The 23,749-nt window shown below is 41.0% G+C and overlaps 1 protein-coding gene across 1 annotated transcript in view; it reads right to left on the reverse strand.

Annotated features, from left to right (window-relative positions):
* TPR (translocated promoter region, nuclear basket protein) overlaps nt 1-23,044 on the reverse strand; it is a 33,841-nt gene extending 10,797 nt beyond the window's left edge. The window contains exons 1-39 of the mRNA XM_029964018.1: nt 23,021-23,044; nt 22,584-22,614; nt 22,420-22,524; nt 21,918-21,991; nt 20,900-20,996; nt 20,476-20,579; nt 19,681-19,845; nt 19,339-19,431; nt 19,129-19,209; nt 18,015-18,102; nt 17,361-17,501; nt 16,585-16,676; nt 15,643-15,840; nt 15,051-15,158; nt 14,312-14,538; nt 13,434-13,597; nt 13,212-13,351; nt 12,978-13,126; nt 12,521-12,683; nt 12,092-12,226; nt 11,260-11,400; nt 10,950-11,118; nt 10,326-10,492; nt 9,977-10,129; nt 9,314-9,430; nt 8,353-8,556; nt 8,089-8,273; nt 7,553-7,700; nt 7,129-7,266; nt 6,391-6,522; nt 6,016-6,146; nt 5,450-5,660; nt 5,153-5,299; nt 4,566-4,764; nt 3,704-3,909; nt 3,110-3,171; nt 1,971-2,179; nt 1,450-1,722; nt 516-664 (exon numbers count right to left, since the gene is read on the reverse strand). Coding sequence (XP_029819878.1) covers nt 516-664; nt 1,450-1,722; nt 1,971-2,179; nt 3,110-3,171; nt 3,704-3,909; nt 4,566-4,764; nt 5,153-5,299; nt 5,450-5,660; nt 6,016-6,146; nt 6,391-6,522; nt 7,129-7,266; nt 7,553-7,700; nt 8,089-8,273; nt 8,353-8,556; nt 9,314-9,430; nt 9,977-10,129; nt 10,326-10,492; nt 10,950-11,118; nt 11,260-11,400; nt 12,092-12,226; nt 12,521-12,683; nt 12,978-13,126; nt 13,212-13,351; nt 13,434-13,597; nt 14,312-14,538; nt 15,051-15,158; nt 15,643-15,840; nt 16,585-16,676; nt 17,361-17,501; nt 18,015-18,102; nt 19,129-19,209; nt 19,339-19,431; nt 19,681-19,845; nt 20,476-20,579; nt 20,900-20,996; nt 21,918-21,991; nt 22,420-22,524; nt 22,584-22,614; nt 23,021-23,044 — 5,520 coding nt within the window. The remainder of the gene's footprint in view (nt 1-515; nt 665-1,449; nt 1,723-1,970; nt 2,180-3,109; nt 3,172-3,703; nt 3,910-4,565; nt 4,765-5,152; nt 5,300-5,449; nt 5,661-6,015; nt 6,147-6,390; nt 6,523-7,128; nt 7,267-7,552; nt 7,701-8,088; nt 8,274-8,352; nt 8,557-9,313; nt 9,431-9,976; nt 10,130-10,325; nt 10,493-10,949; nt 11,119-11,259; nt 11,401-12,091; nt 12,227-12,520; nt 12,684-12,977; nt 13,127-13,211; nt 13,352-13,433; nt 13,598-14,311; nt 14,539-15,050; nt 15,159-15,642; nt 15,841-16,584; nt 16,677-17,360; nt 17,502-18,014; nt 18,103-19,128; nt 19,210-19,338; nt 19,432-19,680; nt 19,846-20,475; nt 20,580-20,899; nt 20,997-21,917; nt 21,992-22,419; nt 22,525-22,583; nt 22,615-23,020) is intronic.
* Nucleotides 23,045-23,749: the final 705 nt, after the last annotated feature.

Consider the following 23,749-nt stretch of genomic DNA (forward strand, 5'->3'; position numbering starts at 1 on the left):
TGTTCCCTACACTTTTCTTGCAGTTGTCTGAGAACAAACACCATGTCTGTGGTGCTCCTGTTGGCTCTGAAACCACACTGACTTTCAGATAGAATTCCTTCTGCTATAGTAGGTATTAGTCTGTTCAAGAGTATTCTTGCCAGGATTTTGCCAGCAATGGAGAGCAGAGTAATACCACGGTAGTTTGAGCAATCTGATTTAATACCTTTCTTCTTAACACCAGAATAACTGTAGATAAAGACCTTCCAGACCACACTGAAATAAGTTTTATCTTCTTCCTCCTCAATACTAGGATATGGCCCTCTCTCTTCCTACAATTTTTAGGATTTGCATCATTCATTGCAACTGGTATAACCTCTACCTTTAAAGGTACCAGACAAAAATGCTTTCTCCCCAGTAGATTAGAAAGTCACATTAAGAATTAACTGACTTGCTCTTAAGTAATACACTTGCTTTTCCCATTAAAATCCTCCAAAGGAGCAGATTAAGCAGTAGCATTTTATCTTCTTGCAAACCTCAGGTCCAACTCTCTGCATGATTCTCAGTTTCTTTGAAGTAGGTGCATCCACTGTTTCCTCAGAGATTTGGTCTGAGTTTTCCACAGTGTTGTCCTCCTCCTCCTCTCGGGAACGTTTGGACAGTGAAGAACTTGGGGTAGCTGAAACTGTAAAGAGCCTCTCAGTTATTTTCAGAACAATAAATGTACAAACCAGAAGATTAAATTTCGTATTTTCCTCTGGAATATCACCTTTATTTCTGCACTGAATGATAACAAGCAGAATCAGAATCACATTGTGCTGTTTCCTAGCCATGAAAACATCAGCCCCTTTAATTACAAGTCTTACACTCTTGGGCCTACATTCATGTCCTAACTGACCCCAAATGTAAACTTCAGGGTACAGCTCAAATATTTCTTCCTACATCTTTGCTTTGGACAAACAGACCTAAAAGTTTAACTGATAATCTGGAAAACAAAAAAACTGAGTCTGCAAAAGGGTATTTTTGGGGAATAAATGTTCTATGTACATTACACAGGACAAACAGATGTGCAACAATGTATTACAATGAGTAGCTTTAGAGTCCTTCTCTATATTTTACATTCAAGCTTAAGTAGCTTACTCGTGGCTCCTAAAATGAACCTTGCTCCCACAGCACCATGGAAACAGAGGTAAGGTTTAATGTATTAAACCCCAAAGCTGCCCCGAATAAATAAACACACACATAAGGTTTATTCTCTACTCTGAGGAATGCAGTGCCAACAGCATTTCAGAGGCACCGTTTCTGATGGTTCAAGAAAGGAGCCTCAACTCAGAAGTTCTTAAAATGGGCATTAAACTAAGAGAGGGGAGAAAAAACCCAAACCAAAGTGAGGCCTGGTTTGCCAGGAGTTCGACTGGAGCTACTTTAAAGGAACTATTCCAAAAGGCAGGCCCACAAAACCCCACCAACCTGTGCCAAACACCGCCGTGGAGGTGGAGGGCCTCTCGATCTGGGAGCTCTGCACGACCTCCACGATGGCAGGGGAGGGCTCCTGGGCAGCAGGCTCGATCTGGGGGTGGCTCTGCTGAGTGGGCTGCACAAAGGCAGTGGCCTGTGTCTGCTGCTGGACAGTCAGCAGGGGCTGGGACAGGGAGGTCTGCACGTTGGGGCTGGTGGAGCGCACGGACCCGCTGGTGCTGCCGAAGACGGGAACGTGCTCCACGGGCCCTTCCGACTGCATGGCTGGAAGGTAAAGAGCAGCACACTCAGAATGCTCTAGATTAGCACAGTCAAAGTTCTGTAGATGAATTAACACTGCTTATACACATCTTCAGCTGAGGAATCACGAACAGAAGTGGTCATGAAACACTGAAATTGCTGCGGGACAACGACATTACGTGAGGTGCTTCCAAACTAAGAACCACCAGATTTCAAGGCAAAGGCAGCATTTATGAGCACTGCAGATCCTTACACTACATCAAAAAGCTCACCTTCCTGAGTCTCCACCTGTGTTGTGGGCATAACTGTGGCTGTAGGGGTAGTGGTGGGGTTGGTGACTGTAGCAGGAGTGACCATTGGACGGATACTGGCTCTTGGAGTAGACTTATTCCCAGCTATTGCAGCAGCAGTCACTTTGCTGGGAGTTGACACGACAGGAGTTGGCTTAATGTTTGCTGTTGGGGGATCTGAAGTGCTGGCACTGAAAAACAGGAGATTGCTTTCACCATGGTGCTGCAGAAAGCAGATTTTAAATACAGCAAGTGTAAATATATTCTCATAGCCAGAGACACTAACTTTTAAAGGCTTAAAATTTGAAAGCCTGATAACAGCCAAAGGAATTGTCTTCCAAACTTTTTTATAGCTGAAAAAAGACAGACACACTATGCCATCAGTAGCATTTTGTGCAGCTTAGAGAACTGACAGGTTTTTTCAAAGGTAACCAACTAGAAATCTGAAAGCAGATCAAAAGGAGGGTGTAGGTCATACTATTAGTTGTGCTGGGACTTTATTACAGTGAGTAATACATCTTACATCAAAAGTGATTCATTCAGTATAGAGCAACATCACCTTTTGGTTGAGACAAGGATCAGCCAAACTTTAGGAGGCATTTTTGAAAGCCTTGCTACCTAAAGGATGCTGTCATAAAAACGGAGAGGGACTTTGTTATCCAAACTTATATAATGACAGCAATATTTCCCATTTCAAAGCTTAGGTATTTGACCACTTTATCTGTTTTTAAGAGTTGCCATCTGTTCAGTCTGTTTCTCAGGTTTGACATTCTTGCACAAGGAAAATCCTCCCTAAACCCAAAAAGGTTAAAGGCAACAATCAAAGTTATATAACTTCAGGAATGTCTGAAAACATTTAAAAAAATCTTTTATGCTTCCCAGAAACCATGTTCCTGGTGGTTTATATGACAGTCTAACATTTAAAAGCTTTACTGATTAGATGTAGCTGAGAAACAGGAAGAACATATGTCAATCAGCATCTTCAGTTGCTTAAGAAAAATTATGAGAAGCCATGAAATTTATGAAAATTATGGTTTACTAAAAGGAGCAACTACATAAAGACAGAACTAAGGAATATCAACTATGGAAACTCTGCAAAACCCCCAAACCCTTGAACTCACATTCCTCTTTCACCTGAAGCCGGAGTGGACTTGAGTGAGATTTGCCTCTGCTGTTCTGGGACCTGTCAGGTAAGAAACACAAGTGTCCTGTCAATACACATGAACCAGAGTGAGCAAGCTGGAAAACACCTGAGCAGCAGATCTCTTTGCAAACAAGTCTGTTAGAGAAATGCCTGCTAGCCCTTTACCTGGTCAGACCCCACGACTATTGCAAACCATTCTACAAAACCAAGTTCTCCAAACCAAACTACACCAGCCACACAGAGTCTTTAAACTGACTCAGTAATTTCTCAATTATTTTCTGAGGCTTTGAGATAATGGCAGCCAGAACCCACTATATTCAATGTATGAGTAAAATGCAAAAATAGAGAGCAGAGTGCAAATAGCTCCTTGGCCAATTCAGTTAATAACAGAACCATCTGCTTGTTAGCACTGGGAACTGTGATTATGGCAAGAAATAAGTTTTAAATTAAGTTCTGAACCCTCGCTAAAACCAACCTGTGTACTTCCAAAACCATGGAACAGTGGAACATGAACAGGGCCCAGTTTGCTGACCAAGTCTAGCTGGACAGTGGTGCCCTCAGGATTTGGTACCTTGTTTGTGGACTCCGGGGGCTCATCGCGCTGCTCGTGGTGCCGCTCCTGCTGCTCCCGCAGCTCCCTCTCCAGGCGGCAGATCCGCCCCTCGTACTGGGACTTCAGGGCACTCATCCGCACCTCCAGCTCCGTCTTCTGCTCCTCCAACGAGCTGCTCTTCTGCTTCCACTCCTCATTTTCCTTTGTCAGCTGTTCTTTTGTACCTGGGTGAGCAGGAAAGGACTCGGTGTTGTCACTGTAACCCAAGTCTGCCTGTGGAATACCTGGTGTTTTACTACGTCACTGAAGGATTTTGAAACCTTAATGTTAAGCTATCAAAGGAACTCTCAGAGGCAGTTATAACTTCCACGTGCCATTTTTCTATTTAATGACAAGATATAAAAACGTGTAATAAATATATATTTAATGATAAAGAAGAACAAGCTGGTGTACTTTTGTGTTGTACACAAAAGAACAAGGTGTTTTCAGCAAGCTGTTACACCATCATTCCTCTCAATGACAACTAAAAACAGAGGAGGCAATGTGGTTTGGACCTGAACATTTAGGGAAGGGGGGAATTATCTGAGTTGTTAGTAGGGTCAATCTGCTCTAATCAACAGAGGGTTGAAAAATGGGTGTTATCATGTTGGTTGACCAAAAGTAAGCAAAACTTTTTTTACCTCCAGTGTACAGTTAGGTATATACTTTTCTCATCCCCTGAAAACATTTCAGTTTTAGAACAATTCCTGTAACATCTAATCTAGAAAACATCTTTCAGTAAAATATGAAGTAGGTCATATTTTCCCAAACATCCTGTCTAAAGGTTGTTCCACAGGAATAATCAAAAATCCCTAGAGACAGAAAAAAAAAATTACAATACCAGCTAACTGTGCAATTTTCTGCTTGGCTGCAAGCAAGGTCTTCCTAGTTTTCTCTTCCTTCTCAGTGATTTGTTGCCTGAGCTGTTCTTCCTGTGTAGTCTTCTCTTGCAGATCTTGATGAAAACGGGTCAGTTCTGATTGTAGCTGCATTATCTGCTCCTGAAGATTTCTAACTTCAGTCTCCTTTTCTGTTATAGTCTAGAGAGAGAGAGAGAGAGAGATTGCAGCTGTTGGTCACAATCAGCTTTTCAGCAAATACAAAACCCAATAAGCTCCAAGGATCCAGTATTAGCTGGCCACTGGATTAAGGTTAAAAGGCTTCTAACGAATAATCGGGTGTCCAGTCCTCTGAATGTAACAGCTTATTATTCCAAGAAATAATGCGAGACACACTAGACATAGGATTTAAATCGGGTTTAAGGTCTGTCTTTCCCAACAAGGTAGAGGTACAACAGGCCACTTCACATATTTCTGTGCACACACAGAAAAACACCCTCACCTTCTTCGCTGTTACACATTTTCGACTGATTGGAGTACAGCACTCTGAAATCACTCACTGTTCTTACCTTGCCCACTCTGTTCCTACCTTTTGTAAGCTTTCAACCTGAGTCTCCAAATTCTTTGTCTTCACTTCAGCTTGACTGAGAGTGTCTTTCAGCTCTTGTACCTCCTGGGCAGAAACCTGGTCTTCTTGTTGTTCCACCAAAGACTGAGTTGACGCTTCGGCGACCATCTGAAAGGTATCAAGGTACCAGGCTAAAGAGACCATCTGATCAGAATGATACTGCTCTCACAAGATGCTTTTGTGTACTAAGGGATCAGTTTAAACCTCCTGGGCAAACACCAGGAACTCCAAGGAAGGCTAAAGTTCAGTTCTCCCTACCTTATCGTGCTGTGCCTTCAGCTCCTCGTACTGAGTCTTGTACCTGCGACCAATTTTCTTGACCTGTGTTATAGTTTTCACTTTTTCTTGTATGTCAGCCACTTTAGCATCTAGTTCTTTCTGCAAAGTATCCTTTTCTGTTCTTATTTTAGTTACTTCCTCCTTCAGGCTCTGAACGAGATTCTGGCTTGTAGTCAAGGATGCATTAGTTCTAAATAACACGAAGCCAGAGGAAGATGCGAATGAGATGCTTGAAATCATATACACATTTCAATATTGCTGATCTATGCAATATCACAGGCATTATCTGTAGTGACTTCTGATTTCTAGGATTCTGCAGTACAGAATAGAAATAATTCTACAATACATTAGTTTACAATTCAGTTAAATGACAGCTTCCAAAACAACTCTCACTTTGTTTTACCTGCTTATTATCGAGCTATGGTAGGAACACAAAGGGATTCATACTTACATGGAGACAGTTAAGAAATCATGCTTCCAGATACAGCTCTAATTAAAATACTTTGCTTTGCACAAAATCTTTTATTAATTGATTAATACCACACCTGGCTACTTCTGCTTTAAGCCTGCCTGTTTCTTCACTCATTTGCTGGACACGCTTGGCATTTGCCTCCTTCTCCGAGAGCAGCTTTCGATACTCTTCGAGATCCGTGTCCTTCTGCTGACTCAACAAATGCTGGAAGGGTGAGAAAACAGTCTCCTTTTTCACAAGATGATTATACACTTACAGCCAGAATATCTCCTTGAATTAAGCTGCTGCTTTTGCATTTTGATATGGAACAGCCAATTTTGAAGCTACAGAAACAATGCTTTATAATTCAAATGCATTTCTTAGTTTGTTGTTTAGAACTTTTTTTTCAGTTGGTTGATTGTTGGGGTTTTTTTCCCCACAACATTGTTGAAAGAATGCAATCCCCCACCTGAGTCCGGGCTTTCCAGCGTTTAACATCCTCTTCCAGCAGCTTTTTCTCTGCCTGCAGCATTCCACTCTTCTCACTCAGCTCAGCATTGGACTCTTGCAGAGGTAGGATGTCTGCCTCAAGCTTGCGGACCTGGAAAAGCACAACAGGGGATTAAACTCTGGATCATGTGAGACTGAAGGAATCCCTCAAGCAGAAGTCATGACATAGCTTCCTTCCTAACTTTCTGCCTTCCAGTGGGGTGAGGACAAGAGCAGGGGATGATCCTACGGAGCAAAAAAATACTGGTGCGACTTCACAATCGTGGATTCTCACTCCTTGTACTTTGGTACAGGAAACAGATTATTAATCTCATGTTAGAAGCCAAGCAACACCGCACAGGATTTCATTAAAATAAGCAGCACCTCCCTTTTAAACTCTTAATAAAGCTGGGATTTGCTTTTTATGTATTATTATACCAATTTTCATTTAACTGCTGATAATATCCTTGTTCCTGGATACCTCTAGCCAAAGGTAAATGCTGATTCTGTTTCATGGAAGTGGAACTGAACTTCTTTTCAATGTTCTAGGTGGACCAATGTCTTTTAAAATTCTAAATGGGAAGTTCACTCATTAGTGTATGACTCAAAGGAATAATCATAAGCTAAATAATGTATTTACTGTAATTAGCAGTGGTATATCCAGACACTAACTCGTCCACTGAATATCCAAGAAGTTCACCCTAAGCTCAGTACTAACCTTTGCTTGAATTTGTTGTAGCTCTTGTTCCAGCCTCTCCTTCTCTTCTCTCAGCATCTTGTTGGTTTCTATCAGTATGTTCATGGTCTCAGTTTTCTTCATTAATTCCTCATGCTGTGCAATGGTTTTTGCTGTTACCTTTGGAAAGATTGAACTCAGTCATTTGTTTTGCTTGCACATGCACGTAACACTCCACATGGGCATTCAAAACAAGCAAATACAGCTTAAGAAATGGGAGATACATTCTTTTTATTTTCTTTATTGTTATAAGCACGAGTTGCTCCAGTTGGCTATAAGCAACCCCAGCTTAAAAAACGCTCAAATTCTTTCAAAAACTCATTTTTGGGCATAGGCAGCAAAGACAAAGAGTAGAACACAGAGCACAGCCCTCTGCACTCACTGCAATCGTAACATCCAACCATACCTGCACTTTCTCTCTCTCAGCATTGAGGCTGTCCTGCAGTTCCTGCAGCTCCCTCTCCAGGTGCTCCACTCTCTGCCGGTAACGCAAACTCTCCACCTGGGCCACCTCAAACCTCGTCTCTGCAATCTCCTTCTCCCGCCGGATGAACCTGCAGGGAGGAAATGAACACCATGTTAGGTCAGGGGAAAGGCAGGACAAGGAATCTTATGCCTGTTTAGTACAGAAATTGGGTCAGGAAGATCAAAAATTCTTCAACATCTACATAAACTCCATAAAAACCGCAATGAGAAAAAAGATCCCCTTTATCTAACTTGTCTGCCAATCACATCTGCAGGTTCCTGTCATAACTGACTCATTTTTCCTAGGAGCAGAAAGAAATCTCCTGTGCTAGTTACTCATGTAGCAAAACACTTCCCACCTAGTAAAAAAGTGCTTTAATTTTAGACACTGCCCTTCAAATATAAAGCAACGCAGAACTATTTAATTTCACAACTGATTTATAACCCCTGAGAGAAGGAACCCAGAGCTGAAGTTACCTAAGAATTTCCAAGATTTGTTCCTGGGATTTGCCTTCCTCATTGAGAGAAACATTGGCTGCAGTTGGGATGGCTTCTTTCATGGAGGTCACCATCTTGTTGCTCATACTCTCCAGCTGTTCGTGCAACAACCGGTTCTGTTTCTCCAAATCCTCACAGCGGGATGCGAGTTTGGAAGCCTCATCCTACAACAAAATCGTTCAGTGACTGATTTCTGCAGCTGAATCTCTGTTCGCCGAACAAAAGCCACTGAAACCATCGTACCTTGATCATTCTCTCTCTCTCTTCCCAGGAGGCTTTGGATTCCAACAGCTCAGACTCAGCTTTCCGAGCAGCCTCCTCCAGCTGCTGCCTCACTGCTGTGTTCTTTGCAACCTGGTCTTTAATGGCCTGTAAAGCTTCGACATCGGCAGCGTGGAGCATCAACTCCCGTTCGTATTTATTCTGAGCTTCAGAAGCCATCATTGCCTGCAGAAAACCACCACAAATAAACCCTGTTATCTTTAGTGTTGTGTGTTAGATATGTACAGAGAGACAAAATCAGAGGCCACTAATGAGAAAGAAAACCACTGGCCAAAACCTCTGCTATTCTCAAACACACAAATCATGGCCACGCACATTTACTACATTTTGGGTTGGATTAAACAGTCCAAATTTTTCTACATCCTTGACATTGATCAGTGTTGCCGGAATTTTCACCTCCAGAAAAGTAGATTCCCTTTAAAAAAGTAGCTGGTAACAAGACAGTCCTATCAGCTGCTGCTAAATATCACATTGCTCCACAGTTTTAAAAGATGACAATTACATTTTGGGTTAGATATTTTCCCCATTGTCCTGTTGTGAGAATTCAGGGCTCTTTTTTGCTTCCCCCTCAGGAGACTGAGGTAGTAATTAATTAAAACCAATTAATTACATTGCCCAACTGATTTCTTTACATAATGAAACAGGCTTTAGAAACAGAAATCTATTGCACCATCTGTTGCTATCTTAAATGACACAAACTGTGCTTGCAACACAGAGTCAGTTCAGTTGATATTACAATATTGATCAAGTAGAAGAACGAAGCATTAAATAAGCAGTTGCTTATTTAATAGAGAATGTGCTCTTGCAGAACTTTTCCTGCTTCCACCAGCCTCTGAGCAGCAGTTCAGTTTTGAGTTCAGCTAAAAGACTAACAAGAGGTTTACTGTCCCTGGCTCAAATTAGGCAAATACTACCAACATACTTGTTCCTGGCAGTCACGACGGGCCTGCTGTTCGTTATTCAGGGCTGTGCTGGCTCTCTGAAGAGCTTCCTGAACCTCTGACTGCACAGCTGACAGACTCTTCTTCAGCTCTGACAGCTGCAGGGACAGGGGAACAACAAAAACAAAGTGAGAACAAAGCCAACACTAAGTGACAAAGTATTTTACAGAGTACTGAACACAGTCATTAATAATGTAGAACTGAAGGGTAATTAGTTACTTATAAATTAAAGTTAGTATTAAAAAAGGAGAAATATTTTCAATATTTGGACTTTATTAATATAAAGAGCTCTTTCCTGGTAAAAATACATTCATGTGTTTTCAGAGCTGGGCCTCCAGTAATTCTACTTACAGTCATCTTGTTTGTTTCTGAAACCTCTCTCAAAGGCTTTTAACTCATGTTTTTCTGCAAACTGTGCTCAGAGTTCAGGAAGACAGCTTTGAACACACAATCACCCCAACGAAGTGACAGGGTTAAGGTACTACTCCTGTTTGGAACCCTCTCCCAAATTCAGTCAGCCCCATGTGCACTAAGAAACATTTAGTTCTGGGCACTACTATACTGTGAAAACCAGGGAGTCTTGTAAAAGCACATTGCTGTGGACTCTGCAAGGGGATTTAGGGAAGGGGGTGCTCAGTGCATACCTGTTGTTCCATATTCTCCACAGCTTTACGTTTCTCCTCTTGTACTTCTTGTTTTTCCTTTTCTGACTCCATCAACTTCTTCTCCAGCTGTGCCTGATACTCTGAGGACTCCTTCAGACGAGTTTCAACTGTTGTACGAACTTCCTCTGTCACCTGCATTAAAATCCATCAGGAGATCAATTTTCCCCCCATTGAATACATTATTCTGATATAAAACCAGTATTTTATTAACAACTTAAAAGCCAGAATAGGTATTCTGAGCATCTCATCTAGACCAACAACACTGAAAATATGGAGAATCACAAAGAGCAATGAATAATGGCACTAATAAACAATGGTAACTACTTACTTGTTTTTCTTTATTAAGGGATTCCTCTAGACTAAGAACCATGGCCCTGTACTGCTCCACATTACTAGAACTAGTCTTGAGTCTCTCTTTCAGGTCATTGACTTGTTCCTCAGCTTGTCTCAGTCGACTTACAAGATCATCCACATCTTCATTTGGACTCTGTTGACCTACAACATTAGAGTACATTCATTAATGGAAGTTTAATTCAGTTTTTTTTAACCACTGTTCTGTCAAAAACTGAACTCTTTTTAGAATAATAATATGGAAAAAACAATCACCTTCACAAAGCTCCCCTAAATACAACTGTCACCCCTAACCAAAGTAAGAGTTTACAATAAACATTGTTGACTATTTAAAAATACCTAACCTAACAGACTTAAGTTCCTTCAAATAAAAATAAAAGGCATCCTTTAATAAGTTTTGCTTTATTCTTCCCCTTTGTCAAAGACTGCTTGGACAGGAGTTTCACATTAACAAATCTGTCTGAATATGTGATGAGCCAAGAGGTTTATTATTTAGTGTACCACCCTCCTAATTCCAAATTACTGTGGATTATGAATTTTACCATTCTGCAGGCAGCAGTATTTCCCATAAAGAGAAATTAAACACAGAAGAACACCTTACCTTTCCCTGGAGGCCTCTGTGATGACTGAGATGTCAGCTGAGCCTCGGTGTTGTTAAGCTGCTGCTTCAACATGGCAGCTTCTTTCTGGGCATTCTTCAGGAGCTCCTTTGTGTTAACGTGACGGTTTGTCTCAGTCTCCAGCTGCCTCTTAAGATCCAGGATCTGAACCTGCAGACACAAGGTTCCTCAACTTGTAATTATTCCCAAATGACACAAAGACCAAATGTGTTTACAAAGGAACACGCTGTGAGCTGGCAGAAGCCATGAACTTTATCTTCCCCAAAACAAGTGTAGCACATTTCCACTCACCTCTTGATTTTTGGTGAGGGAATGTCTTTGTTCCACCTCACTCTCCAGTTTCTTCTTCAGCTGAGATATCTCACGCTCCAGCTTTTCTATCTGATTATTGAGTCTTTGCTTTGTTTCTGTCTCAGACCTCTCCAGTATTCCCTGATAAAAGAGCATGATGCACTATGCTTAAAATCACTTTAATGATTTTCTTCTGAATTACTGCAGCACTTCATACAAAATTGTCACAACACTTCTCCTATCTCCAAAATAAATAATAGGCAGATACAGAATATTATGAAAAGTAGCACTTACAATGTCTGACTTAGTTTTGAAAATTTTTTTAATAATACTGATATAATAAATATGATTGTAAGGAAATCTAAAACTCCCCCAAAAGATCCACTACAGAAATAGGATTCAGTCACATCATAATATGTGCAACCCTAAATACACAATAAGTGTCAATATACCTTATAATAAATTATATAAAAGTAAAAAAGTAAATATAATGTAATAGGAAAATAAACTACCAAGGCAGGCACTGGTAAATTTTGCTAATAATTAACAGATTTTTTTCCTTTCACTTTGTTCCTGTTTCTGTTTTATTAAGACAACCCTTCTCATCAACCCAAAATTCTCAGGACTTTGCCCAGGTAAATAAAAGAGTAGGATGGGAATCACAACCTTGTTGAAACAAGTAGCTCAAGCATTTTATGTTCAGTGTCGATTTGTAACCATATAAAAATCCAGTTTGAGACCCAATCCCATGACTGTTTTATTTGATTTTGATGGGTATTCACTGAAAACTCTGACAGACAGACTCAATTTGGACAGACTCAACACCACATACCTGAATTGTTCTCAAATTAGTGAGCAGCAAGTTCTGTCCTCTCTGTTCCACCAACAGAGAATCCCGTTGCTGAGTCAAACGCACATCTGACATCTTCAAGATATCTTTCTCCTTTTTCAAGTTTTCTGCTCGTACCTTTAAGGACAACAAGTAATAAGAACTTTGTTATCAATCCCAAATCTACCCATTAATTTATTTTTATGATCAGTTAATATTATGTTAATAAAAGGTTTTCATATCATAGATGGCATATTAAAATCCATGTGAATTTAACTAAGAAGAGTAAGAATGCAGCTGCTGGATATTCTGTTTTCTCTGTGAACTGAAACACCTTATTCTTATGTCTTCACTTAGTAATTTCAAGATAATCATAAGAAAAACTCTAGTACTCGCTTGAAATATCCAGCAGTGCCACAAACAATTACTAACCTCTGCCACTGCCAGTTTTTCATTAGCTCCCCTCAGGTCTTGAGTCATGGTGTTAATTATCTGCTCTTGCTTCTGAGTGGTGGCTGTGAGTTTCTGGGTTCTCTCGTGCAGAGAGGTGATTTCCCGGCGATATCCTTCCACGTTGTCCTGCAGCATTTCATACCTTCACAGGGAACAACAAAGCACAGCATGTGTTTGCCACATCCAACAGTTTAACTGCAGGAGGAGCATGCACACAGCTGTTTCATGGTTTTATGCAGCAGTTTTCACACGTGCCTCACTCTGCTGGAGGTTATACTCTTGCTCCCACCTCCACCATTAACTTCGTGTTCTTACACAGAATAGACAATATTGATGTTTAACTGGCAATTCTTCCTTAGCAAACAATATCAAGCAGCCAACATGATTCTGTGCCAGAGAACCCAGACCTAAGGCTGGGTTAAAACAGCTGACTTACCGTTTGGAGGCAAACTCCAGCTGTGTGGATATCTTGGCATTTTGGGACCTCAGGTCTGTGACCTGCTCCTGAAGCTTTTCGTTTTGTTCATTCAGCAGCTTGTCGTTCTCTGCCTTTTCTTTTTTATAGTTCTCAAAAACTTCCTGCAACTACGACAAAGAACAGATATAAAAGTGTTACCATGAGTAAAAAGAAACAGTGACAGTTTTTTCTAGTGCCTGCTGAAAAATGTACCTGCTTCAGTGCAGCCTTAGCCTCCACAGTCTCCACGGACTCACTCATGGACACGGGGGCAGGAGTTGACATGGCCGGAGGTAAACTGGGCCGCTTTGGAGTGGAGGTGAGACAGAGCTCCTCTGGTAACATACCTGAAGCTAAAGAAACACAAAGGGGGTTTTAAAGGCAACAATTCCTGCCGAAGCAGAAGATCACACAGCCCCACTGCAGTGGGGTTACCTTGCAGAGGGATGATGGCTCCCGTGGTCTGGGTGAGCAGGATGCGGAACATGTCCCGCTGCCGGATGATGGACTCCACGAGCTGCAGCTGGTGCTGCCGCGACTCCCGCAGCTGGTGGAGCTCACCCAGGGCTTCGTCCAGCTGGCTCTGGAGCTCAGAAATCCTGGAACAACAGCAGCTTTCAGTAACACACACAGCAAGGTGTTCACGGATATCAAGGTGTTCTGGGCTCCTCCTTTCAGGAAAGACACGGAGGGGCTGGAGCGTGTGCAGGGAAGGGAAGGGAGCTGGGAAGGGGCTGGAGCAGCAGGAGCAGCTGAGGGAGCTGGGGGGGCTCAGCCTGGAGAAAAGGAGGCTCAGGGGGGACCTTCTGGCTCTGCAACCCCCTGACAGGAGGGGGGAGCCGGGGGGGGTCGGGCTCTGCTCCCAGGGAACAAGGGACAGGAGGAGAGGGAATGGCTCCAGCTGTGCCAGGGGAGGTTCAGGTTGGACATCAGGAGGAATTTCCTCCTGGAAAGGGGGGTGGTCAGGCCTTGGCAGGGGCTGCCCAGGGAGGTTTGGAGTGCCCAGCCCTGGAGGTGTCCCAGGAAGGCCTGGCCGTGGCACTCAGTGCTCTGGGCTGGGGGACAAGGTGGGCATCGGGCACAGGGGGGATTCCATGAGGTCTTTTCCAACCCCAAAGATCCTGTGATTCTCTGACACAGTCCTGCAAACTTCTAGGAAGACAGGTCTTTGGGCTGCTATTTCTAGATGGTAACAAAAGTAGCCCTCTTCCATGAAAAGCAGAATACAGGCAATTCTACTCCTGGGAATAACTTCACAGAAGTCAGCAGCATGAGCAGAGAAACAATTTACTAGAAGGAAAGGGGTGACTTACTTAGATGATGCTGTTTCCTGCTCCTCTTTTTCTCTAGCCTCTCCCAACTCCCTAAGAGCCACCAAGAGACGCTGATTCTGCTGCTGAAGTTCTTGGATATTTCTGTAGGAGACCAGATGCTGAGTGATCACTTCAGAAGAGCTGCTGATGTCAGCAGAGCTCACCGCTTCCTCACGGATCACGTGATTGCCTCTGGCTTCTTCCAGTTCCATCAGCAGCACACAAATCTGAAAGACAATGTTCCAGAGTGAAGTTTGCACACAGACTCAAAAGTCTGCTCTGAAAAACAACATGTGAAAAATAAAGTACTTGGAAATTCAGGGGTTTTTTCTACAATATACAATTACAGTCAATAAATCCTTGTAAGATAGTTACATTCTAGAAAAATGAGTCTGACAAAAAGCAACAAGATCAAAAGTGGATAATCTGTGTTCAGTTCTGCAAACAGATAACAGGACATTTCAATCAAAAGGGTATATATGTGAGTTTCCCACGTCAGATATTTAACACTATTATCCTACAGCAGCATCACTTCTACCCAGCTAAACTTACTGAAGTTGTGAAAGCAGAAATAGCAGTACCATGATGTTCTAAGGAGAAGCTTTTAATATCACCAAGGCACTTAGGACAACCAGAGTCTACACATGGCTGAACACAACTTCCAAACGAACATCAAAAATACAGCCCCATATTAATAAATCAATCACAAATAGCACATTTAACCATAACATTGGCTCACCTGCTGGGAAAGATCTTTTACTCGAACTTCCAGTCTCTGGGTTTCTCTCTCAAAGAAAGAGGCGTGTTTGTTGGCTTGATCTGCCTTATCCTGCAAGCAATGGATCTCCTGCAAGCAGACAGGAAGGAACACATCACCACTCAACTCACATTCCTCTAAAGACAGATAACATCATGTGCACACATGCCTTGTGAACCAAACTGCTCTTTAAAGTTACACTCCCAAGGTTAAACTCCAGGTGTTTTGGAATCAAAAGCCACACTCTTTCATGCTGTACTGCTATATGGATGAAAATTAACAGGAAGGGAGCACTGAACTCCAATTTTATGTCAATGGACAGACAAATACTAAACTACTCGCTCAGAAAACAAGAGATTGTAAATCTTCACTATAAAAAACTACGAATTATGTTGATTTTGTAAAATTCTTTGTACAGTCCCATAAACCACAAGCCACAAAGTTCCACAGGTCTTTTCCCACAACAGAAGTTGACTGAGAGAACCATTTTATACATTTCCAACAGCAATTAGACTTAAAGAACAAAAAATTAGTTTTCCCCATCATTTTACATGCTCTTTTATTTTCCACTGACCTTCATAGCTTGTTCAAGCTTTGCAGACAGACTTGCAACAGCTTTTTGGGATCGCTCGAATTCCTCACGCTGACGTTTCAGGATCGGGGCTTTGGCTTCCACTTCCTGCACTATTTCATCCAAATATTTATTGATTCTCTTGTTCTCCAGCTTTTCCATATGCAACTGATCCTGAGATTCTACATAGGCATTGTAGAGCTGCAACAAAAGGTTTCTTGGTTTGTTTTCGATAGATGTTCTCTTAAAAAGAACCACTGGTCATTATACAATTTATACCTTAAGGCAGTATAATTTTATATAATTCTACACCAGTTAATTCAGAGAAACAAGTTGGACCTTCAAAACAATGTTTTTAGGGCTCATACCATGGCAAAACAGGTACAGTTATTAATTTAAAAATAGCAAGCTTTATAGTGCAACTGTCTGCAATAAAAGAATTCGACGTAAAAGGCACAAATCTTAAACAAATTTAAGACAACAGAAATATCAAAACTAGTAACACAAAAGAAAGTAATTTAATAGTTGGACAGAACATCAGTAGCAAATAATGAAAACACAAATTACATAAATAGAAACATAAAAACCCCTAGAATTCGCATAAGCTATGGCTATATTAATTTTTTTTGCAAGTATAAGCCAAAAGCACAGCAGTACAGATTATACAATTATGGAAATAAGCAAAAAAAGTCTGCATATATAAAATAAGTTTATTTTAGCAAAATCCACTTATTTCTGAATCTGATCTACTTAACAAAACCTGTAAGGTATATTGAAAAAACTCCCAGTAACTTAGCAAGCAAAGTCTGCCTCAAATAAGATTTCACTCACTTCAGGGATTACACCAAATCCAAACCAGCGAACCAAGGCTGCACTTTTATTTTATTGGTGTCTCTCTGATGGCATTTCAAGGCCCTTGCTAATGAAGAATTTCTCCTCACTCACCTCAGTTAACTTCATTCCAGGCTTGACCACTTTGGCTACAGCTGCAGCAGTGGGAGACATGGCTGCCAGCTCCTCCTCGGACAGGATGGCTCCTGGAGACACAACCCCATTAAAAAGCTGCAATAATTCCCTCCATAAGTATTTTTTATTAATCTAAACCATGTCTCATACACCTTTCTAACTCCTGTATTCTAAATTACTATTTTAAGCCCTTAAAGTTTCTGGTTTAAGAGCTTTCTGTAATTTTTATTATACACATTCACGTGCAAGTGACTGGTATTACCTACAATATTCCAAGGCATACATTATCAGTGTCTCTGTCTAGTTTAACTGGAAATGCTGAAAAGCTTTTACTATTGGGACTCTTCAAATTGAGATCATTTCAGAACATCAGTAATTGAAATAGCTGGAGTGAAGTTTAACCTCAGGTTTCTTATCACACTGTCAGAGTTTTAGAGCAGCAGAACACTGGTTTATTTTCATTAAATTAACATAGGGATACAGCAAATATACTTCATTCTTCTGCTCCTGACTGCTCTGCTCTTTTTCCTTTAGAAATTACTGATAAGAGGCAAACAACAACAAAGACAAAACCAGAACAGCGAGCACTGAGTAAGATTTAACGTTAAAGCTTTGTTTTCTATTATTTTTTTTTTTTTTAAAGAGGAAAATATGAATAGTTTATCATTTCCACTTCCATCCTTCAGCACAGTATTCTCATGCAAGAGAACAGGAAGGCTGAGATTTTCTGTATTTCAGTCCCAGCAGGATCCCACCTTTGCGTTTCGTAGCAGACAGTAAATCGTTGGCATTCTCCAGCTCCTTCTCCAGCTTACTGATCTTCTCTCTCAGTTCCTTTTCCATCACAGCTTTGGACTCTTCCACCTCAGCCAAATGCTCCTGGGCTGCTTTATTAGCTACAATTAAATCAGACAGGCAGGTTGTGTGTTGTGGTTGGTTTCATTTATTTATTTTTAAAAATACCAAAATTCACCCATGTGCCTTAAATTTTACTTTAACTGTATATGATCTGCAGAAGTTCATGTGATTAAAAAAACAGTAGCATGAGAGAAGCATGAATCACTGCCTGTCACCTTTGCTTAGAAAAGGGTAAAAAGTTTGAACTGTCCTTTTATTAGGGAAAGGGAATCTAAAATAAGAAACTAAAGCGAAGACATATCTTGCAAAACTAGATCCTCTCATCAAAATGCAAAGTAAAATTCCAGGTTTATTTGAAAGTAGTTCCCCAAACACAAGTAAATTCAACTCATCAGCTAAAATATTTACTACAAAGTGACTGCTGTTTTCATCATCCCAGAAGCCCAGTGCAGTCCCTTCCCTGAACACACAAACCCCATTTTTCAATGCATCAAGGTACCAAAAAGGAGCACAACTGCTCTCCTCCCTTTGCCATCTCGTTCCCAGCTTACCTTCCCCTGCTTCCTTCAGGAGCTTGTGCAGCTCTTCCACTGCTCCTGTCAGCTCATTGCTCTTGGCCTCAGAGTCGTCAGCAGCACTCTAAAAAAAAGCATTTTAGCCCACCTTTAGTACACAGAAATAGCAACTGGATCTTTATAAGGAAGCTTAAACTGACCAAAAATTAGGAACACACAGTTTTTTGAGTAAAATGCTAACAGATTCAACTAAACTGGATAATCCTTTCCACTTGGATTAAGTCTCACTTTGATGCAAACTGCACATCTGAGAGTAAGAAGTGTCAAATATGGATTTGAGATGACAATTCCCAATACAATGTCTGGCCTTTAGCTTCTGGCTTTGTTCCTTCTCTTCACCAAAGAAATGTGGGAGAAGTTTTGAGAACCCAATTTTGATCAGTCTGAAAAATTTGGTATTTTGAGGCAATTTTATATAAATAATTTATGTTTCTTTGCTTCCAGTTAGAGATCTCACAAGTGCAAGCACAAACCACAATGTTTATGTGGGTATTTAAGCAAGAAAACTCAAGCAACAGAGCTCAGCAAGCTGTGAACATAGTTTGTGTAAAACAAAGAACAAGCAGGTGTCTGCTTTAGCTGACTTTGTCCTAGTCAATACACTACACGGTGTTTTTCACTCTTTGAGCCAACAAAACAAATATAAGTTATTTGTTTAGATAGTGTGTCATTATTTGGCAGAATCCAGGACATTCAGCTGTGTCTTAATCAGGTCTCTGTGTTATTTGAAATCAGCTTCTACTAACCAAACATCACTTGCACAGTCACACTTCACACACAAACTTTTATACCCTAATTTATTCCAAGACATAACCACATTCTTACAGGAAGCCTCAAAACAGTGAACATAAAATTAATATTTCACTCCCAGTTTTGCTTAATCTACAAGATAATCCAAACAATGTGAGATTTTAAATGCTGACTAAGACAGCAGCAAAGAAAACAACATTTTGGATGCTTTGCAGTGTTCTGCAATGGAAGTCAGTCCTTCCCACATCCACCCTTTGCGGGGAAGAAACCCCACACTGGCCTGATTACACTTAACACTGATATTCAGCCCCAGATATACACTTAGAATCAATAAACTCACCTTATACAAGTTGGATAATTTCATGTGGGCATTCAGCTCGTTGTGGAATCTCTCCTCCATACTTGCCTGCTGCTCTTTTGCCTGGCAAATTAAAGGAGAGACAGGGCAGGGGAGCATTCCACTACTTCTGTTTCACACATTTTATTTTTCCATTTGTAGAAGCAACAATAATGCTGTTCCACATATTCACATATATTCCAGTTGTCTCACCTCCTTCAGTTTATTCAAAAGTTCTTCCACGTGTTTCTGAAGGTTTTCATTTGACTGTTTCAAGCTGTTCACCTGTTCCTCCAGTCTGGAAACCTATTCAAAGAAGAAATGAGAACACCATACAGATATTTTTCTTTCTAGTCCAGTTTATTTTGGAAAATACCCATCTCATTGTTTTTTACTTTAAAAAAACCCCCAGAACTCGCAGGAAGAGCATAAATGGTAACTCTAATACAGTTATTAAAGTACTTGGCTTTGTTTAATACAGTTAGTCAGGTGGTATAATTGACAAAATGACAATCAGAAGGTATAAACAACAAAAGCACTCAGTAGTTACATTACCTCCTCTTTTTTGTTCTCCAGACTGCATTTGAGCTCCAAGATTTCATTGCCTTTCTCCCTGGCAGTATGCAGAAGTTCATCTGTTTTGGCTTTCAACTCAGTATTCAGCCACGTGTTTTGATTCTGCAGCAGCTCTTTTTCTTGCTCCAACCTTTTCTCACGGTACTAAGAAGGCAAATTGCACAGTGAAATTGTGCTGGTTCCCCAGAAAACAAATTAAACTACTCTGATCAGAGGAGGAGTAGCAAAAATGTACTGTACTTTGGTAAATAACACCAGATGACAGGCAGTGGTCTATTATATTGGTAATAAGTTACCAGGAAATTCTTGCCACTTGAGTTAGTTTCCTCAAAGTTTATGTTAGCTGGGAATATTAACTAGATTAATACCTAGTTAAAGGAAATTATTTAGTGTATTGAAGTTTTCCTCCTTTTTTCTCCTTTCCCCCTCTCTTTATGGAGTTTATTCTGCCCACAGAGAAAGGGTGCAGGTTCACAACCAATTATTTTTCTCCTCTCTACCTGCCCTCCTGGACCTGGAGTCCTTCCCAGTGGGTAGGAGAGGCCACCCACTACCACCACTGAGGCTTGGACATGCTTGCCCAACTTGATACCCCTTGTCTTCTGTGAACACACACCTCACTTCCACTCACAGCCACCAACTTCATAATAAAGCAATCTGCTATAAATAACAGGAGCTCCCTTGCCCTACTTTCAGAGGGAATCATGCCCAGATGATTACATCACACCCAAACAACTCAGAACACACACACTGTGCATACTGAGTCCTGCTCACCTTCATGGAAACATCTGATGTTTGAAGCTCATCCAGCTTCAACTGAAGTTTGGCCTTTTCTGTGTTTGCTTCTGCAAGCTTTTCATTTAAGTGTTTTACATCCTCTGCAGAAGGGAAATCAGTGTTAAAAACACCTTAATTGTGTAACAGCTTTGATTACTCACATAACTAAATTGTAAAGAATGAGAACAGGCAAGATGTAATGTATGTAATTGTATGCTGGGCAGTAAGGTATGGTTTTAAATCTACAAAAACAAGCACCAAACTGCTGGTTTTCTGCAATTAGCGTGTTATTTCCTGCCTTGTTTCCTTTCCTCTAAATACTGATTCCTGCTAATCCATTACTTGGTGCTGCCTGGCTACTCCACTTAATTCAATTGCTCAAGCATGTCTTTTTATTCAGTATTTTATGACTTGGCTGTACCATTTAAATGTTCAACCTCCTGGGATCGCCTTTCGCTTGTTCGAACCAAGTCTCTCTTCTCAGCTTCCAGTTCTTCCTTCTCTCTACTTAACTGGCTCTGAAAAAAATGGAAAAAAAATCAATAAAGAAACGTGACCAGCTCTCTGCAACAGTTTATAGTCACCACTCACACTCAGGATCACACAGCAGCAAGCTAAACCTCAAGTCACTCTAGCCAACTGGAAACTCGGATAAGAGGCTTACAGAGTGGGGAGCTGAATCAGTCTAACAATAGGAACTGTTCAAAACTGCATTTAATTTTAGTATTCTTTGAAAGACAGATTGGATACTCAAGACTTCGTTGAAACAGTTTTACTTGGTTCAATAAAAGAGGTAACAGAGTAAGCAAGAAATGAATCTGTGTAAAAAAAAATCAAAATAAAAATCAAATCAAAGTCAATGATCCTGGATTATTTATAGGCAACAGCAGTGCCTGTGCCTTCAAGATGCCACTACAAAGCACCTCAGTCAGGCCTAGGTAAGCCCCCCTGGGGAAACAATCAGATCAATCCTGTTATTGTGGAAAAATCAATCTAATAATCTTGGGTTTGGTTCCTGCTCCAAAATTACTGTTCTGCTGGATCAGTCAGCTCAATGACCCATCCTGCAACCCCAGACTTCTGAGCATAACACTGAGCATAAAAGGAAAACTGTGCCTGAGAGTGGGAAAGAATGGGGAAAACCAGAATTCTTGTTTATACCTCTGTCTGAATTTTCGGGGTTTGGCTAAAGTCACTCCCCAACAGGTTTCAGCCAGAATGGAACAATCCATCCCAACTGAAACAAAAGGAACTCCTCACCTGTCACTCAGTTTGCTAAAACACCAGCTTTTACTGAGGTAAGCCCACATGGTTTTCCTGTACACATGTAAATAGGGACATACTGGTCCAGCCCAGCTGGGAACTGGTTGCACTCTGTGCTGCACAGAGAATCCAGGTGAATCCCAGGATTTGAGGTTATGGCCACGTTCCCCCAGTACCTGAACGGCCGCGTTCCGGTCCTGGGCAGCCTCGAGCTCCTTGTTCTTCTCACTGAGTGACTTCAGCTGCTCATCTGTTGGGTGAGAACAAACAGTAGGGAGGGATCTCCACTGGAATATGACAACATTCATTCTTCAAATGGAACCGAGTCAAAAATTCCCTTTAAAATCTTTAATAAAAAAAAAAACAACAAACAATTCCAGACTTCCCTCTGAATGGACAGGGTGGTGTTGTGGCAGACTAAGGCAATCTTTAGAGCAAAGCACTTATTATGCACATTAATTCATTACTACAAAAATCACAAAGCAAGGTGGGTTTTTTCCATTAGGACAAAAAATTTCATTAAAAAGGTCGACTTGACCCCAAAACCAAAGCACCTCTTTACGAGCAGAAACACAAGGGCAGCTGATGATGGATTTGCGACTCCTAAAGAATTCCAGCAGAAACGGGGCTAAAGGATGGATATTCTGCCCGTTCTTCAGGAATGCACAGTTCACTTACGAAGCTTTTTGAGCTCCTCCCGCAGAGTTTGACATTCCTGGGTCTCATTCACAAGCCTCTCCTGACTCTGAGCCAGTCGCTTTTCCACTTCAAAGTACTGTTGTTCTGCAGGGTAACAAAGTCAGCTCAGTTGCATTTCATAAACATTTCCTTTTCTTTCTCACCTTTACCAAGAATCCTTATTAACAGACGTTTCTACCAAAGAAAGGCATTTATAAAGAAAATATCTAAAAATACTAAGACTGTAGTGGAATTCGAAGAAGAAAAAAAGCATTTTTAAAAGCAAAAAGCTGCACTTCCACATTGAATTAATATTTTTTAAAATATTTTGCTAGCATGAAAAGTTTCCAGAAATTGTGATATGTTTCAACCTGGTCTAGTGGGAGGTTCCAGCCATGGCAGGGGGTTGAAACAAGATGAGCTTTAAGGTCCCTTTGAACCCAAACTGTTCTGTGATTCTACAAAATGATCCATCAAATAACAGCCTAATGAATCTGAATAGTTCTTTAACATTTCTGATGTAGCCACAGATGTTGTAGCAGCACAGTTATGCAATGTGCTTTCATCAACTTACATCTTCTTTTACCTCTGAAGTATTTACCTGCATGTACAATAAACCCCACATAACCCCAGATATCAAGGGGTTTGACTGGGAAAATTGTAATGAACACTTCCTAAAATGAATTCCTGTGCTCTATTCCCTGAGTACTAAAAAGAATGATTGGGCTTGAATTTCTTGTATCTGAAACAGTAACTGTGTCATGGAGCTTCCCTGTAAAATACTCAGTAGAAGCAGAACTCTTGGGGAGAATGGGCTCCTAAGGAAGTCCTGAGAGATGTTTCTCTATCTCCTGCTTCCTCTCACACCTCTCAGCTTCAAATAATGTTGCCCCTCCTGCCACACATGAGAAGAACGGACTTGGAAGAGCACCCTGCTAAAACTGGTGGGTTCCCTTAATTCACGCTGCACTTGAATAATCCATTTAGCAAGGCTTCTATTGTGAAAGAGGCTGAAAAAAAGGTGGAAGTAAAGTTTCACATCAAAAGCATGTCACATTCCCAATAAATGAACTCATTCCCAACATTACACTCTTCTCTCCTGTTCTCTCCTGGTACTACTGTTCTGTGACCAAGTAACCTCCAAATCAACACAAAAACATTGATTCTCTCGGGACCATTTCAAAGAATGGCCTTCAACATGTTATGTAGCACAAAGGTATAAACCTGAGGCTGTTTGGCAGGTGGGAAAACAAAACTCTATTTCTCCTCCACGATGAGGATCAGAGCAGGCTGAAGTAGAGAATCATCTGGGCTGGAAGAGACCTGAAAG

Source organism: Manacus vitellinus, unplaced genomic scaffold (genome assembly GCF_001715985.3).
Source record: "Manacus vitellinus isolate BGI_N305 unplaced genomic scaffold, ASM171598v3 scaffold_68_pilon, whole genome shotgun sequence".
Classification (NCBI taxonomy): domain Eukaryota; kingdom Metazoa; phylum Chordata; class Aves; order Passeriformes; family Pipridae; genus Manacus; species Manacus vitellinus.